Raw genomic sequence first — 18,184 nt, 5'->3', positions numbered from 1 at the left:
AAGAACTCTGAACACCACGTGAAGCTCCTATGCTACTAGACCGCGGTCGCCACCACACCGCGGTAAAACGCCGGTGAGATTCGCACACGGGCGCGAACATCCACCATGGAAACTCGCCACCACACTTTACTACATCGCCCGGCGAGAGCCCGGTGGTGCTGACTCCACCAACGCCAATCTAAAAAATTCAGCAATCAACAACGATTTTATACACTTCAGCTCACAAACATACTTTTTCAGGCGGTTTATTCTTGATGATAATCAACAGCCGCATCATGAAATCAACGAGGAGAAAAATCAACTTTTAGATCGATTTTATTTCGAATGAATCTTCATTGATTACGTTGACTTTGATCGAAAATACATATAATTTATTATAATCAAGGTCTATGTATTGATTTTATTTTGGAAATTAATAGATAACAAAAAACAGTAAATGAAAATCAAAAAGAATGGTCTAAGGAGGACACATGCCACTTGACGCCCTAAATACCATCGGTCGTGTAGAAGCCTCTGTCAGACTGTAAATAATCTCACTGCTTGTCACATTGTTGCCATCCCATTGCAGTGATTCTACTTCAGCTCTAAAATCGACAAAATAGTGAGCCAAAACGCGACGAGATTTACCCATCTGGATCAACACCGCCAACAACAAGAATCTTCTGACCAAAAGAGATCACTCCCGGTCCTTTCACACCCTAAATTTTAAATATTAGCGCAAGTTCTGACCTCTGTAAAAACCTTTTGAAGAGTCCCAACGTTCGACCAAACATCGTTTCGTAAAAGATGAATGTCCAAAATGTCCACAGAAGTCGACGGATCCTTCCCGCCAAGAGTCAAAAACCCATTCTCAACCTCCACGCATCCTTGAGCAAAGGACACTCCCGGATGGTCAGCAATTTCTGTCCAACTTGAAGCTCCGAGAATCTCGACTTTTTGATTTCCACCACTGTATTTGCTTTTGACAGCAGTTGGAGTCCCATTGTACGAGACAAGGCAGCCAGAGTAGTGATCGTAATTTGATTGGAAGCCAAGTTGAGTTACTGAAGTTCCGTCGAATATTTCGCAGTCCGTATTTGGTGCAGAGCCGAAACAGATCAGAACTTGAAAAATGAAAATAAACTTATCCATGTCAACTTCCATACTGTAAGATTTCGTTGGTTCAACAACAGTCAGGATCGACGAATGACTCTGAACTTTTAGATTGAGCCTGACAGAGAGCTCAACGAATTCGCAGCAGTGAAGCATCGCAATCTGAAAGTCAATGAGAAAACCTTATTTATCGACGAATTGTTACCTTGTAATTATCAGTACTTCCGAACAAGTATCCGATCCCTTTCAAGATCGCATATTTCGATCCAGCTACATAGTTATCGTTTCCACTAACAGCTGGGGTTTTGAAAAACTGGTCTTCAACCGTTCCGTCGGCTGAAATCAAAAAACTAATTTGCGATTGCCCGTTCTTTCCAGACAGAACCATGGCTGTATCACTCGTCTTTGATTTCAATTCCGATTTACATTCAACCGTTACAGCATCTACAACGCTCGTTGATGTAGAAAATCTGGGGAAGGTGAAGGAATGGTCGCATATTTTTCGCGCTCCAAGCACATTTCCGGTCGAAGTAAGATTTTTACCATTCATCACGTTAAACGTTTTAGTGTCGACTTTTATGTCGCAGTCAACAAGATTGACATCGTGTTCAATTGACGCTGTTGAAGCATCGATTGTAATTGTATCTCCAAGTTTGTCTCCCCTAAAATGATGAAAAAGAATCTAAAAAGACCCTTTCAAACCTCTTAGAGTTAACATAACTTCTGCTTCACGAGGAATCGAGGCAGATGTAATCAAACTTCGAGAAAGTTTTGCTATAAAAATTTTTATAACAGTGTCACTCAGATCCTTGATTCAAACCTTCTTTCGACATATTCAGAGTCTGAGTATTTGTTTCAGTATTATTACAGAAGAGTTCTTGTGCCGGCGACAGAAACATATTCAAACCATCAATTTCTGTATAATGAAGAATAAAAGCTGTCGATTGATTGAAACATTTTTCGTAGGAGATCTCTAATGTCTTTGATAGCTGACACTCATTTGAAATCGCCGTATTCGCAGTAATGTTCTCAGTTGGTGAAACATACAGGTCCGTAAAATTTGTCGAGAATGCGGGTTCCAGCGCTGAGTAACACGTCTGATTTAGCGAGAGAACCGCATGTGTTTGATTGCAACTTAGGTCAAAATATTGACAACTTGAAGCTTTTGTGATAAAAAATTTATAAAAGAGCAAAAGCAACATTTGTTTCTCTCTGAACTCTGAATTTTTGTGTATATTTTACGGGTATTATGAGCATAATAACTGTTTGTGCAATCATGACGATCAGACGACCATCGTTAAAGCTCAGACAGGATCAATTAAAAATATGCAGATCCGGCATATTTTCTCCTCAAACTGCCTGACAACTGTCTGCTTTCTTGCGTTAAATTGATATCAAGCTTTTTGTGTACTGGTTAATATATTCTAACTAAAGATTGAATAAAAACGGAAACGAAACTCAACTAAACGTACACTTTGCGTGAAAAGTATACAGTGTTTCTTTTGGTTTTTACAAAATTTCGTTACAGTAAGATGTACTTTACAGGCATAAGGGGTCAAGTGCGTGTAGTTTAAATGTTTTTTTAAAGATAGGAATGTCTTTTTTCCCGCTTCAAGCGATGTAAGCAACATCTGAATTTTGCGGCGGACCGGCCCGGGCAGCGGTGGAGGAGGCGGAGTAGACGTAGATTCACTGTTTCTATCTTGTTTTATCTGGTCGCTGAACGGACGGATTGGCAGCAAGCGATGACCCCCTGATGCTAGAGCGGAGATTCATTCCGAAGCTGAGAGTTCTTTGTAGAGGACCAGACTCGTATTTCCAAAAAGGATGAACACGCCAAATATCAAAACTGAAGATAAAAAATAAGAGCTTGACTGTTAAATAAATTACTTACTGATAAAAGCGCAGAAATTATCGAACGATTTATAGTCCCAATTTTCCATTTTCAAGTGAAACATTGTTGGGAAAATCATAATTACAGTCGATCCACTGACAGCGCCAGCCAAAGCCAAGAAGAGGCCGAAATCCGCGTTACTGACGACGACGCAAAAGACAAACAAGTAAATTGAGACCATTAAAGTGTAGAAAATCGCAGCCGGGAAAGGTCGGCCTTTTCCACGAGGAAGGTCGAGCTCAGCGGGGACAAATGGCTGAAGAATAAATTGGATGAACAGAAGAAAAAGTCGGATTTCATACCGCTGGAAAACTTGGCATGAAAGTATGAATGAGTTTCCAAAGCGTGCTCCTAGCCGGGTAAAGTGCGAGTGGAATTGAAAATATGATGCAAGTCATAACGAGAATGTTGCAGACAGTAATTGCGTTCGAGCCATCTGTGTGAATAAAACTAGAAATTTGGCTCACACTTTTGGTCGAGCTGTGCGTTTTTAGTACCTGTAAAGTTGGATCAGTTGGGGCTGCGTGTGATTGAAGAATGACGAGTAGGCAAAGATGGCAGCAGTCATGTACAGAACAGTGCAGGGAATAAGCGCGCCGTAAATCACTTAAAATGCACTTCAATTTAGCACCTTCAAAAGAGGGCCGATGAGTCAAACTCAAGACACGCCTATTTCAGTTTCTCTTACCTTTGTTCATTCTCTCCAAGGATCGAGTCTTGACTTCCGCAAAAATAGCCAGCACGTTGCAATGACTCATGTACGCAAAGATCAAGATTCCAGCGGAGAAGATCGACTGCGAGCTGAGATTCACAAACTTGACTTCGCACTCGGTCGTGATGTTGTGGTTGAATTTGATGATGTCGGAGTTGTTCTTGTTTCTAAAAGGATAGTCGATTCCTGGATCTTCGCACATTCCAGCGACTTCAGGTTGTTTCGCGACAATCATAACGACAAAAGTACCCATAGCGAACATGCCAATCGCTGAGGTAAAACCAAGAAAGTCGATTCGCTTGCAACAGCCAAGTGGGAAGAGAATTAAAAGAAAAACTGAACGAGGCTTGAAACTTGTTGAATAAAATCTAGCTATTTTTGAATCAAAGCCTTTCCTAGAAAGAGCCAAAGAGTTCCATTATTGTACCATTGATTGGTAATCTCTGCTTCTTCGTTGAACATTTTAACGATTCCAATGGCGATATCTGGCATTGTATCCTCAATTAAAATTATGATTGGTTATGAATCCTAAGAGCTTTACCTTGATAAGAGTCATGTAAGAGCAAATGCATGAGAAGAGGTAGAACAAGATGCAAATATTGTTCATGATGAGCACTTTCTTTCCGAAAAGAACACAGGCTATATCTTCGTAGGAATAAGCAATCGGGTGATCTTTACGTTTCAACTCGTCGTTTCCGAATTCGGTGATTTTGATGTGCTCCAACGACGTCATGATGTGATCATGTCGGCTTTCCATGATATCTTCAAAAGCAATGTAAGAAAAATTTAATTTAGAAAACTGTAAAAGAAGAAACCCCGGGTGCTTTACCTTCACAATCATCATTCATTTCATCGTCGAGCGTCGAGTTGAGTTTCTGCATTTCGTTTGCGTTGTTCTCCGCTTCCCATTTGTAAACTCTTGTTGCTGATTTACACACCAAATTCTAATCAACAAAATAATCAGAACAGTCAGTTCTTTTTCGAATCAAATTTGCCACGATACTAACTTAGTGTCAATCATTCAAGAGAGCACGAATGGGTTGTGAGTCCGAACATCCGCGACATTTCGCCTAATTCAAGTTAGGGAATGAAACGGACAACAACCCAGGGTTTAAAAAGATCAACGAAGATACCAAAATTAATGACAAACAAGAAAATCAACAAATTTTCAGTTCTAATTTCTCACGACCAAAAAATAAACTCAACCACCCCAAAAACTCACTTACCAAAGTAAATATCGAAATCGCCACCACCAGAACATTAAACACCATGTAAGGAATGATCCCCATATTTGCAGCGACAGATCCAAGTCCGATGATGCCAGATCCGATCGCGACATTCTGAATTCAAAAATAAGAAAACGCTGTTGACCTTTTCTGCTTTCAAACTGAAAAAGGCCCTCATCTGACTTTTCTTACGTAACAAACGTTAAACTCATTAATTTTATCTTTATGACCAATTTTTAAAGCGCACTATTAATAAAAGAAAAACGCAAAAATTGCCAAAGGAGTTCAGATATTATAATAAAATTTCAACTTACCAATAAATTGAACACCGATGAAAAGTAATTAAGCCAATCTGCCACGGTCCAATTCATTCTCTTCTGTAATTATAAGTCTCTAGTTACTCTCGGAATGTAAAGTTCCTCCTCTTGAGTTAATCGCTTGGCGAGGGAACTGCCACGTCGTGGGTTCAAGGATCAGGTTCGTTTATTTTCAACTGTGATGGTATTTTCTTCAGTGTCGTTTATTATCGGTCAGAACGGGGTCTAAACCCAGCAAGGCGTTAGTTTTTTAATTGTTCGGAAATTTTTCTCGCTGGGTAGAGGAGAAGGGGCTCTAACAAAAGATCGAACGTGTGAGTCGAATACGAACGAGAGGGAGATTTTCAGAAAGAGAGGGTCTCAATTTAAAAGAGCCACGAATTCAAAAGAAAATTGAGATTCAGAATAGGGCAGATTTTCAATGGAAGGTGTTTTGCCTTAGAGGCGTCAGGAAACATATGCGTGCGCATGAATCTTAACACCCGAAGGGCTTTAACATGTTTCTCCTTTAATTCTAGGGTACTTTAGGGGGATTTTAGAGAAGCTATCGGGTTTTAAAGGGCCCAAGCTCATTTTAAAACGAAGTGCATGTGCAAAGTTCTCATCGTTTTCTTAAGAAACCGTGAAAAAAAGAGGGATAGCTAGACAGGAACTTGGATCAGAGCCATCACGTTTATGGAAAAATACCGACAAGCGAAGCATATTAAAAAATGGCGTAATTATAATTTCGTAAACCGACCAACTCAGACCAATAAAAAGATTCTCAAAAACAGAAGATTCTCTTATATTTTTGGTATTCTAGCTGAAAATGTATTTCCCACTTGGTTTAATGGATGAATTTCTAACAGTAGTCGCTCTTGTTGAAATATTCTCTTTATGGAAAGTTGAAAATACTTTGTCTGAATTATGTCTATCAAAACAGTGCATTTTCATCACAAAATCGTTGTCACGCTCTTTTTTTTCTCTGAGCATCATCACATGTCGTCTGACCCCCTCGTTAGAAAGCAGAAAAATTACGAGGGATGTAGCCTCTTTGATCACCCTCCACATAATTATCTCTTCCATATTTGGATAATTGTAAATTAAAGTTATTTTCCTTGCGGCGACTTGGACCGGAAGTCAAAAGTTTTATCTGCTTCTATAACTTTTAATCGCGAGAAAAACACAGGGCATAAATAGGTCTTCACTGAAATTCCATCTCTTTCTCGTTATTGAAAAAACCGTTCGTCATTTCAAGTGGGCTTGTAAGAAGATGATTAAACTTGGGCTCGAAAGTGTTGACACTCTGGCTCGCTTCTACTCAATTTTCAGTTTCAAGCGCGAGCCCAATTCCCAACTTAGCACCCTTTATGGACATGAAATGCCGCGTTTACCTGAAACAGTTACATTTCTCTCGTCATTAAAATATGTGCAAAGGAATTTTCGATGGCTCTTGTACTTGCTGGTAGATAAGAGGCTCTTTTTTACATTTCAAAGTAAAAAAATACTATTTTATTGAATTCTTAGGAAATGATTCGTTTACTACGCTCTGGCAAGTGAGGATTCAGCACAAATAACGGTATATTTTTACGACAATTTCAGTTATTCCGAATCACCTCCGCTAGTTAAAAGCTGCAAGACTTCAACTTCAAACTCACCTTTTTGAAAGGAAGGCGTGGCGTACTCTACTAGTCTCTGACTTGAAAGAGGTAAGAAGCCTGAGAGATGGCTGCTTTTATCCATTCGGAATGCAGCTTTGACGTAAACTATCTTTGGTTGCTGATCAAGAAGGGGAAGGAGGAATCCGTTGTTGTTTATTGTCTTTCTCACGATCGAAGAATATGATTGTTAATTAATCTTACTTGGAATCAGATATTAATTCGAGGAGAATTCTCTTTTTTCTGCTCAATAATCACATTTTTGAGGAAAAAACCTCTGAAGGCGAAGAAAAAGATGGTCTATCTTGGTAGATGTAGCGAAATAAGAGTCCTCCTCTATGTCTTCATTTCGCTGATTCTCTTTGCGCTTCAAATTATCATAATCATGTTATTCAGAATCCTGTCTATACGGTATAGACTATTGGTATAGACTATACCAATCTTGATTTGGTTTTCAACAAGACAATAAAATTAACACACTGTAGGACCTGCATTAACGATGATAAAAGAATCCCATTTGTAGATTTTGCGGATTTGGTTCGATCATCTTTCAAACAGATTGGGACCACTCATTCCCGTAACTGATCATGGACTTACAGATAAGTACGTAAGAATCTCTTCAAGGCTCCCTAAAGAATGCATAAAAACAAGCTCAGGCCTTGGAACACGGCTCTTGTCAGCGGAATGAACGGGAAACTTAGCCCTTGACTTTTCTTTCGGGAAGAACGCGCCCAAGTTAAGGTTCTTCAATGACCTGCCTACTTACCAGCAACAGGAGTGCCCCCTGTTTTAGCTCAAACAAGTTCAGTGCTATTGAATTCGTTAACCCGATAACGAGAGCGGGAGCACTAAGTGCTCCCAGAGCTAGTTGTTGCATTGTGATTTTCTTCAATATGGAGGTAATCCAAAAATTCAAAAAAACTTAAATTCTAACACCTATTCCTCACTTAGTTTGACTTTAAGAAATTTTCATACTTTATATTTAATCCCTTTTTTTTACAAAAAAGGTGCAAATTTTTGGAAAATCGTCTCGAGAACTCAATGTTACATAACATTCATCAACAGAGCGCGCGTTCTTTTCGCGTTTTTCCTCACAAAATAGAGTTCTCAAGAGTTCTAGACCGAGCATTTTTCAAAATTACGACGAAAACCCCGTCTTACAGACCGAGAAAGCAAGCAGTTTTGTCCTCTTTTTGCTTAAAATTGTTCTAGATGGCCTGGGTGCACTAAGTGCTCCCGCTCTCGTTATCGTATAATTTCAAATTCGCGTTATCGGGTTAACATAGAGTTTTCATGCCCTGATGATTTCAAAAAACTTTTTGTGGGGCCGGAAATCGTAAAAAAACTGCTAGTGCAGTTTTCTCCAGCTCGTCAAGACGAGTCGAATGATGGGTCTAACTCCTGATAATTCTAAGGATTGACCGGTTTACCGGCTGGTTACCGGAAAATACGTTGTCACCTGCCGTTTTTGTTCTAGAAGTGATAGACTTATGTTTGACACCGGAAATTGTTCCTTATAGTCAGTTCTCCTGCAGGCTAAAAGATGAAGAGTTTATCAATACTCTGAAGAGAGTTATCACTAAAAACAGTAATTTTTACTAAAATTATGTTGTTGCTGCACGTTCCTAATTTCTAGTCCCATTTTCGCGAAAAATAGTATTTTAGTGATAACTCTCTTCAGAGTATTGATAAACTCTTCATCTTTTAGCCTGCAGGAGAACTGACTATAAGGAACAATTTCCGGTGTCAAACATAAGTCTATCACTTCTAGAACAAAAACGGCAGGTGACAACGTATTTTCCGGTAACCAGCCGGTAAACCGGTCAATCCTTAGAATTATCAGGAGTTAGACCCATCATTCGACTCGTCTTGACGAGCTGGAGAAAACTGCACTAGCAGTTTTTTTACGATTTCCGGCCCCACAAAAAGTTTTTTGAAATCATCCCCTGCAATGAAAAGAAGACAAATAAAAAAGTGAATTGAATTTATTTTTCTCAACAAATAGAATCATATAACCTTTCATAGGTTAGATATTCGTGTAAATCTCCGTCTGGAGCTTATTTCGCTTCGGCTCTTCTGGATAAGAACACAGGAGGGTCGCAAACGGACTAAGAGCGAAAACACGTGAACGCTCTCGTTCACGTTTCGTGGCATACCAGTGTCTAGGCAACAGCCTTCTGAAATTTTGATAAATCGTTGGTCCTTATTAATATCCGAAAGTGAATCGAATATGAGCTTACCGAATCTTCAGGTTCGAAGGATCATCGTTGCCTCTTGGTGCGGAAACCTGCCACTGGGCCATCGCAGGAAAACCTGCAGCAAATCGCGCATCCATTGCCAATAGATACTACATATCCCAGCAGTACCTAGACGCAATGGGAATCGCTTCTCTCATAAACACCCTAAAAAGGATAAAATGTAAGAAAATATCAATGAATAAATTTGGCACTCAAAAAGAGGGGAATCGGGACAAAAGTCTAACCCAACTCCTGTGATAAACATGTCTAGTGGACAGTAGTAGTGCTAAAAGGAGTAGTAAGAGTTCTCTTAATCTTGGAAAAAATTTGAAAAAATTTTGATAGCAGCTTCGTGTATTCTGAAAAAGTGAATTCTGAGTCGCAATCTGAGTGATCTCAAAGCGGCGCCGCGTTTCCGACTCGTTGATTGGTCAGTTCCGGATGCGCATGTGCACCTTATGGGCCATTAGGAGGGGCGGAAACATACTGCACTTCGCCTACGATTCTTTGCTGCTTCTACCGCTGGACTAGTGCCTGTACTGCACCCCCGAAAAGACCTGGTCACAATTACGCCCTCTAGCGTGCAGAGGAGTATTTTTTTTCATTAATTTCCGGTGTCGATAAAGCATCAAAGTCGAAGGTTGTAATAAATACAACTTGTAATAATTTAGAATGAAGACAATTTTCAAAAGCTTGGACAGATTGCCCGAGGCGCGTGATATTTATATAAAGACTTCTTCCATGTGTGATTCCTTTTTGCCTCTTTTCCGTGATTGACTGATGAAAGGATAAGGACAAGCCGTGGTCAAGCGAGTTTATTTTTGGAGATTAGAAGGAGAAATGACGAAATGTATGCTAAGAAAGAAATTACTGTAATTCAGGCGTTCGGCCAGCAATTGAGTTACTTATTAAATGTTTTTGGCCTTGCTCGGTTTTTGATCAGCGGATCGAGATTGTCTCAATAAGCTTTAAATAAAGGATAGGGCAGCATCGAATAAAATGCGAGTCTCATTTTCAGAAAAGGCAAATTGCGACTTATTGCTCTCCGCAAGACCGTCTTTCCTCTCAAAACAGGAGCTAATTAATTGAATCACCGTCTCAACGAATATTTTTGAAGGGAGATACAACAACTCCTCCCCCACCAGATGTGTCGATTTCTAGCTCATAAAATATTAAACCAGTCAGACAAACAGGCCGAGCTTGGAAAAATATAACCTGAATAGAATTGGACAGAGAAAGGAAGAAATAACGAGATTTCGAGTCTTCAGGTAATTAAAAATCTTGATTCTAGTGTTAGGACTTCGGCAGACGCTTGTTACGTCCCCGAATGTCCCTGAATGTCCCTGAATGTCCCCGAATGTCCCCGAATGTCCCCAAATGTCCCTGAATGTCCCCGAATGTCCCCGTCGGAAAATTTCTGGTCCTTTAGAATGTGCCCCTTTCTGACCCCTTTAGCTCTTGATTACATGGATAAATAGTTTATTTTATCTAAAGTATACATTCTGTTAAAATATTTATCCGCGGAAAAAAGTTATTCAGAATTATTCAACAGTCGAATTTCTGCTGAAACGCGCGCCACGGTTATAATCAGGCCAGGGGGCCTCCCGTTCTCTTACTGGGCGCAGAAGAGACACGCATTGACAAACACGCCCGAGGGCAGCAACTTGCTCAGAAGGCTAACATCCCCTGCCGTCGCAAGAAAACAAAAAAGAACTAACTAGATAAGCCGAAGAGACTGCCCACCCAAAGATTAGCCAAAGCCATTGGGGTGTCAACTGCGCAATTTTTTTTCTATTCTGATCTTGTCAGACTCGATCTGACGAAAATCTTTAACTTTATTAAATAAGATTTTTATCAATTGCATTTTAAAGCAATATTTCTCTTCACAGCGAAAAAGTGGCCGAATCGATCATCTCAAATCATCATAATTTACCCTTCAAGATTTTCGCCCGTGCGGAAATGATTGATAAATAACCTCATCGTCTTCCTGAAAAGAAAAATTGACTTCGACTAACTATCTTCAATTTTTCTTGTGAGAGAAATTGTCCCACTGTATTATTGACCGTAGTTGACACCCTTAAGTCAAGATACAAATTACGCAGTGCGGCTCGCCATCGCTGCAGTCACTGTAGCCTACAGTCTTGCGGTATCCACACATTCGTCAGGGAAGAGTTGTCGAGCATCGTGCAAATCATGTGATAGATAGATAAATTAACGCACTCTGTTTATTGCAACTCGCTGTTCGTTTAATGAAGAAGAGAGTGGTAATTTTCACTTGCTTCTGACTCTCGTTAAAGTTGATTGAAAAAAGAAAGGAGGAGCAAAATAGAACGACGAAAAAGACAATCAAAGTGCAATTACAATTCGAACCAGCAGAAGAGCAATTTATAATCAGAGAACAACTCGGTCGCCTTCTTCATATTCAATATTCAACAAGAGATAAACGAGCTGAAACACACTAAGAAAAAATGGGACAATATGGGTCGAGATTGGAGCCAAATGTTGAGCAGAAGAGCTTTGAGAGATTCTCAGCTGTGACTTGTTCCGCCCAGGGCTGGAGACCAAGTAGGTAATCGACGATTGGAAAATATCCTGTAAGAATCGCAATCAGCTACAGTCAGTTATTCGCTTCATTTTTCATGAGAAATCGCCCAGCAATTATGCTCTCTTTTCAGAAATGGAAGACAGACACATCACACTAATGGAACTGAACCCCGGGGTCTTCCTCAGCGCAGTTTTTGACGGACACGGAGGAGCGAAGACAGCAGAATTCGCTGCAAATCACATTCACCAGATGATCAAGGAAAGTCAGTTCTTCGAAAAGAGCGACTACGCTAGAGCCTGTGTTGAAGGATTCATTCTGTCAACGGGATCAATCTGAGACGATTATTTACAGTGTCATTTTTAAGCGTGTCTTTTGCGCTCTTAAAAGAACTGTAACATCCAACATTGAAGTAGAAAACAACTTCCTTATAATGATTTTCCATTGTTGATCCCTGTTGAAAGACGGATCGATTGATATCGCAAAAGGTAGAAGAATGTTCTGGCTCGACCGCCTGTGCAATTCTCATCGACTCGGATCAAGTTTATTGTTCAAACATTGGCGATTCGCGAGCTGTCGCTTCTATCGCAGGTAAGCCTGTACCTGCTGACCTTTGGCATACTTTTTTGCTCACGCGATCGTAACGTTATTCAAAATTCCTATTGACGCTGTTCTTGTCGATAACTATTGTCAATATTGAAAAACTTGCGGAATCTCTTCATTGATTTCTAAATAGATCCTTTCAAGGCCACGTCTGTCCGCTGAGTTTCGACCACAAGCCAAATCGAAGGGATGAACTGAAGAGGATCGAATCTGGCGGAGGGTGGGTCGAGTTCAACAGAGTCAACGGTGCACTGGCCATGTCAAGGGCTCTTGGAGACTTTTTCTTCAAACAGAATATTGACAGGCATGGTTAGATACTGTCAAGTTTGCTTGTTTTCTATAAGTTTTCTAAAGGCGTGCTTGATCCTTATTACTTCTGTATTAAACTATAGGAGAGTAACTATTGAATCAAAGTTGGCTATTTTCTTAGTAAGTCACAAGTTCACATCTTTCTTTTTTTACGATTTGTCTAACCCGAGCACTAAGCCCACTTCACAAGCAAATTGTCACAGGTGAGCGCCTTGAAAGAGTAACACAACGGTTGACACGTCGTTTGATTTGTAGCGATACCCGATGTGATAATCTGCAAGCAGAAGGAACTTGAGTTTCTCGTTCTCGCCTGCGATGGCGTTTTCGACATGATGACCAATGCTGAAGTTATTAAATTCGTGCGGAACAAGTTGGCACAGAAGATCCATCCCAAGGAGGTTAGATTACTTGTTTTATTGTGCCGCGTTGAAGAAAAAGTTCAAGGCAAATTGCAGTAAATCAAAATTCACTTGAATTCCAGCTCGTAATTGATTCTTGACAGGGAAAGTCAACATAGTTCGGCAATGATTTCAACTGTTTGTTCAGCAGTGTCTTTTTTAGATCTGCCAACGCTTGTTGGAAGTGTGCATCGCCGAACAACCCTCGACCTCACTGCCTGGCTGCGACAATGTTACAGTCACAATTATCTTCCCGTCTGATCTCGCTTCCATTTATAAAAAGTAAAGCGTTTTTCAAAGCTCATTCTAACTTTGTAAATTCAGATGTGCAAAGCCAAAAAGTTCAAAGAAGCCAACTTTAGCAATGTCCGATTCCGATTATGCTGCTGCATGCGGAGAGAATAGCGCGTAAATATAACTGTACATAAGACTAAAATAAAACGAGCTCCGTATCAATTTGGTTCTCTACTCTACTGTGCTGGAATTTTACAGAACAATTCCAGGGAAGCTTTGAAGCGTCAGTTTCACATCTTACAGTGATGAAGTAGGGATCAAGATCGCCCTAATTAAGCCCCACAACAAAGAAGTAATAGTGACTGGATCAAAGAGCAGTAGTACAAATTGTATCGACGTGAGATTTTCCGCGTGATCGGCTTGGCCAAAGGCGCTCGCCTCGAATTAGATCGAGTTTTGATTTTACGACCCGTTCAATTTAGTAATTGTGCCGCCACGAGCGGTCGATAATTTGTTGATTCAGCCTAGTAAGTCGGAGACAATGTTTGGTACCCTTTTTAGAGCTTGCTTGAAAGTTTCAAGCGCTCTCCCATGAATTTTAGGGATCAATTACAAGAATTAGGCTTCTCGAAAACGTCCAATAAGCATTTTTTGTCTACAATCGGGTTCAAGAATAAAACCATCGACCCTTCGATGACTTTGAAAATCCTCTCAAAGAACTGTTCAAAGGAGCTGGATTAAAATAGCAAGACAAAAATAGCGAAATTTCCATTTTGAAAAACTCAATTTCCCAGCCAGTTCAAGTATAACTAGCTGCTTGAAGGGATCAGCAACGTCAACAAACTCCTTCCTTGTGAGATCAAACTCAGTTTGCTCGATTGATCCCTTCCTCAATCCACGTGGCGAGGCGCGAGAAATCGAGCAGCTGCTAACTCGGACGTCCGAGGATCAAACGAGGCTCACGCGGACAAAATTATTACTTTTACTTCGATCTTCAAGGCTTCAAGCGGAAATGAGCTACGGCTGTTTGCTTTTTCATTTCCGAGGGATTACCCTTAGGACTCTTCTTTGAGGCAACAAGATGCGTGTAAGATGCGCGGCTCAAAGGGAAGATACATCCGGGCGTAAGAAAAGTAAATTAAAAAAAAAGAAAGAAACATGTGAAAATGTCTGGCTCCTTTTGCCAGACTCTGACAGTTAGGGTTAGCGTTAGGGCAGTCAGAGCCAGCTTAACTTGCTCCTCTCTAGTTGACCATTTCAAAGGAGGACCTCTACTACAATTCTGTTGATGAAAATCATTAGATCAGATCATCAACTCTTACTCATAAATCACTAAAACTCTCGATACAAATTTACACCCATCTTATCTCGTGCGCATCGCGCTAATCCCCTCCCTGTCACTTTACTACTCTTAGTACTTTCGCTCAACACGCGTTTTTATGACAATAAAATGTCACCCTTTTAAAATTTCCCCGAAATTAAAAAGAAACCTTTTTTTTGAACGGCGTGATCGTCAAAACTTTATGGAGCGAAAATCGTCCGCACGGGTCTCTTTTTTTTTCTTGGCATCTTATCAAACGATTGGGGCTCTTGGAGACGAGGAATTTTCAAGCTTGAAATCTTGGAAAAAGCCTCCTGGGTTTAGGAGATCCTCGAGGTTGAAATTTTATCGACATCAGATAATTTTTAGCATTTCCAGCAATTTCCAAAACGCACGTGCAGTTTCCGGTTTGCCAAAAATTTTCCATAAAGATGAACCTGAAGCCAAAGCCTGAAATTTTCAACCAGCAAGTTCTGAATTTTCCGCGAAATTCGACTTCGACAGAGAGATGCGCATCGCGGGTGGCCTAATTAATCCGCTAAAAACGGCACTTGAAAGGGGAAGAGATACATTTTGTATCGACCGTTGATTTAGCGGAAAAATATAATCGGCGGTACTGAAGACGGATTTTTGGGGGTACCTACTGCCCTTGTATTTTTGGCTTTGAAGTAAGCGTTCTATGAAGTCAATCAGAAATCGATCTTCAATTCAAGATTCGCATTTGGACTTCGATTCTTTGAATTATTCATTTTAAATCTAAAATCTAGCAACTAGAATCAAAAATTAAAATTCCAAAATCCGGGCTGATCCCTTCTACTTTATCGTATAATTTTGACACTTGTCGTTCTTTTCTAGCGCCGCTTCTTTCTGTCAACTTTAATTCCTCCACGCGGTGAACCAAAAAGCGAAACCTCCTAATTTTCAATCTTTCAATCCAACCGTTCCTTTCTTCTTTCGCGCGGAATATTTGTGGTCTGGTAGAAGTCTCCAATTGTGGCAGGGTGAAAAAAAAATTTTTTTTTCTGAATGGCTCATCTGAAAGAGCTTCTCAAACTGTATAAAAAACGTTTTTACAGTCTGCCCAAATCTTTGAAATTTTCGAGATTTGGACTTGTCAGAGGTGGAAATTCCGAAATTTTAACTGCTCGTAGAGCAAAATTTTTCCATAACAAATTTTTTTTTCTATTTTTTTTCGGAAACTCTATAGTCGAATCTATGTGCTCGCGAAAATTGAAGCAGATCGGGCAACATTTGGGCTGCAAAAATTTTTTTTTGAGGATTAGTTTTGCATTAATTTTGCAAATATAAAGCATATACTTTTATTTAATTACAAACTACAAAAAATTAATCAAATAATGCTCTAAAGTCACTTGAGGTCATTTGAGGTCATCTGAGGTCATTTGAGGTCACCTTTTTTTAGCCGGTAAATTACATATTTTTATTTATTTGAAACATGAAAACGATTATTTTATCAATTTTAAAAACAAAAAATAATTTTTATACCGTGCATATGTGTAAGATGCAAATGTAAAAGCACTTTAAACTAAAAAGAATGAGGCATGTTGTGTTTGTTCCTTCTCGTTTTGTTCTTCTTTTAAAAATCTTCTCAGTCAGAAAATCCAGGCATTCTGCGATGAAAATTTCCTTAATATTTTTAAAATTTAAAAAAATAAAGATACAAGCAATTACTTTTTTTTCTCGACGGCATAAGAGAGAGTTTAGAGCAGTCAAAGAAGATTGTTTGACGATCTGAAACTTTAACACTGAGGATTTCGACCATATTTTTCATGTTTATAAATACCTTTCTTTCGTTTAGGAAGACTCCGTGGTTCTGCATAACTGTCATTCGCTGTTAAAATTTGTTTTTCGACGCTCTATTAAAAATAATTTAAAAGGCAAAGATTTCAGATAGTAAGATATTTGAAGTTACTGTAAAATATTCTTTATTTAAGGACTTGTTTGCTTAATATCCATTTTTCGAAAAGAATGATGCCGGGGGCAGGGTCCTTAAATCTAAGCTTCTATGAGTATCCTCAATTTTACCTGAATAATTGAGACGATTAATTGACGAGCATAATTGTCTTTCAGATGAACTTTATCTGGCGAAAAAAAATGCTGTTTGAGGCTTCTGAAGAATCGGTACTCAAAAACATTCAATTTTTTAGTTCTATTTCCAATTAAATGAAAACCTCTTCCTGTTTTACTCGATAATAGTTAGCTAAGCTAGGTACTTTTGCACTTAATATCTTCTTGAGCCATTTTTGTGTTGATTCTTCAATTGTTCTAAGCGGCTTAGCAAGTGGAAAAGGTTGAACAAAGAGGATTTTTCTTGCATTCGTAAACAGCGATGTAAGGGTTCTATGTAAAACCTTTGAAAAGTTCTTTTATTTTTATTTTGTTAATTATCTTTATAATCGGACATAGATAAAAAAAATGTTCTTGCGACGATTTAGATAGAGAAAGAACTATCCTGAATTGCTTTATCTAGGTCAACATCTTGGAATGCCAGTGTTGATGCCTTCAGAATATTGTTGTGTCCAGCATAGACTAGAACTGTTCCGGAGACGCGCGAATGACAATTTGTATGGCAATTTTCGCATAAAAATCTCTCCGGTAGATTTTCACCATAGTTCCAGGCATTCCGGCTCTTGATTTGAAGAATTGGTCTTCTTTCCTCATCGCAGATTTGTCCTACTTTCATCAGGACTGCTAATTCAGTTAAACAGGCACCAGAATATGACGTAATAATCCAGTTTTTTTTCTTTAATTTGTGTTTTCCGAAATATTTTATCTAAAGTGGTGTTTGAATAATTTCTTACTTTAGCTAATGAAACACATATATAAGGGGACTCCGCGGAAAACCAAAAGCAGGTCGCACCCTCATATTTTGAAAATTTTTACGCGTCTACTTAAAGATCTCAAGATGCTCATTCAGAATCGCGATTAAAAATTGTATCGGGGGCATCGGGATATAGATATGATGGCCGCCGAAAAGAGGCCCACAAACCATAAAATCGAATTTTTCTCGAATTCCCAATACCCCCGATATGATGTTTATTCGCGATTCTGAACAGGCATATCAAGAGCTTTAAGAAAATGTGTTCAAAATTATCTCTCCATAAGGACGCCCCCATTAAAGTATTTTTTCCGCGTAGACCTAACTGTTCTATCATCTTTTTATATTCAAACAGTCCTGTGAATCTCCGAGAAGGAAATTTGTTTTTCGTATCCGAAGAAACATGGTCGGCGCCAGCACTCTCGTTCATGCCCTTTGAACCATAAAGACTCCATAACTAATGTATGATATTAAGGATAGAACATGGATATTATGGATAGAACATCGGCTGAGCGCGGCTGCCCGTTTAGCGCCCCGCCATGACCGTTTTTTCAGAGACCCGTCAAATCTGAACGGTAAATGATTTTATCTTTATTATTTTTGCTTTATGATCATCAAAGCCTATTCTTTTATACAAACAATTTGAAAATATCAAAATGGGATAACTTGGTCAAAGTCTCGGAATGAGAGCGACTCTTTCAAAGCCCTCTATAAAAATCTAAAGATTTATTTTGAAACTCAGACTAGAAATAAAAGGAAAGTAGAAGTGAAATAGAAGACTAAAAGTGAAGAAGTCGGAGCTCTACAAAATCGAAGAATATAATTC

General features: G+C 39.3%; 4 protein-coding genes and 1 long non-coding RNA gene across 6 annotated transcripts; 1 reads left to right on the top strand and 4 right to left on the bottom strand.

The window, feature by feature from the left end:
* Positions 1-457: 457 nt before the first annotated feature.
* On the bottom strand, positions 458-1,131 carry LOC145701691 (uncharacterized). Its single transcript, XM_081778906.1, has 3 exons — positions 742-1,131; positions 628-698; positions 458-584 (listed from the first exon to the last, which is right to left on the bottom strand). Exons 1-3 carry the CDS (start codon positions 1,129-1,131, stop codon positions 458-460), a joined length of 588 nt encoding a protein of 195 aa, XP_081635032.1.
* Positions 1,132-2,515: 1,384 nt separating this feature from the next.
* Positions 2,516-4,030, bottom strand: LOC145702484 (solute carrier family 38 member 6-like). Its single transcript, XM_081779717.1, has 5 exons — positions 3,675-4,030; positions 3,484-3,592; positions 3,289-3,436; positions 2,987-3,242; positions 2,516-2,941 (listed from the first exon to the last, which is right to left on the bottom strand). The coding sequence occupies exons 1-5, from the start codon at positions 3,958-3,960 to the stop codon at positions 2,865-2,867; spliced, it is 876 nt and encodes a 291-aa protein (XP_081635843.1). The 5' UTR covers positions 3,961-4,030; the 3' UTR covers positions 2,516-2,864.
* A 25-nt stretch (positions 4,031-4,055) lies between these two features.
* On the bottom strand, positions 4,056-6,736 carry LOC145702485 (uncharacterized). The gene is made up of 6 exons (XM_081779718.1): positions 6,615-6,736; positions 5,239-5,466; positions 4,925-5,038; positions 4,528-4,642; positions 4,240-4,460; positions 4,056-4,196 (listed from the first exon to the last, which is right to left on the bottom strand). Exons 2-6 carry the CDS (start codon positions 5,293-5,295, stop codon positions 4,071-4,073), a joined length of 633 nt encoding a protein of 210 aa, XP_081635844.1. The 5' UTR covers positions 5,296-5,466; positions 6,615-6,736; the 3' UTR covers positions 4,056-4,070.
* Positions 6,737-11,368: 4,632 nt separating this feature from the next.
* Positions 11,369-13,417, top strand: LOC145702172 (putative protein phosphatase 2C T23F11.1). Of its 2 annotated transcripts, none has more exons than XM_081779382.1 (8): positions 11,369-11,680; positions 11,791-11,978; positions 12,122-12,248; positions 12,405-12,564; positions 12,747-12,772; positions 12,825-12,967; positions 13,131-13,249; positions 13,292-13,417. In XM_081779382.1, the coding sequence occupies exons 1-8, from the start codon at positions 11,584-11,586 to the stop codon at positions 13,377-13,379; spliced, it is 948 nt and encodes a 315-aa protein (XP_081635508.1). In that variant the 5' UTR covers positions 11,369-11,583; the 3' UTR covers positions 13,380-13,417. The 2 variants fall into 2 exon arrangements, with proteins under 2 accessions (XP_081635508.1, XP_081635509.1); XM_081779383.1 differs by having other exon boundaries at positions 11,371-11,684.
* A 2,655-nt stretch (positions 13,418-16,072) lies between these two features.
* On the bottom strand, positions 16,073-16,955 carry LOC145703790 (uncharacterized). Its single transcript, XR_014134388.1, has 3 exons — positions 16,324-16,955; positions 16,212-16,277; positions 16,073-16,166 (listed from the first exon to the last, which is right to left on the bottom strand). It is a non-coding gene; the product is annotated as an uncharacterized LOC145703790 (long non-coding RNA).
* Positions 16,956-18,184: the final 1,229 nt, after the last annotated feature.

The sequence above is a fragment of the Oikopleura dioica genome, chromosome PAR, assembly GCF_907165135.1.
Source record: "Oikopleura dioica chromosome PAR, OKI2018_I68_1.0, whole genome shotgun sequence".
In the NCBI taxonomy this organism is placed as follows: Eukaryota; Metazoa; Chordata; class Appendicularia; order Copelata; family Oikopleuridae; genus Oikopleura; species Oikopleura dioica.
This window is presented reverse-complemented; position numbering and strand designations above follow the sequence as displayed.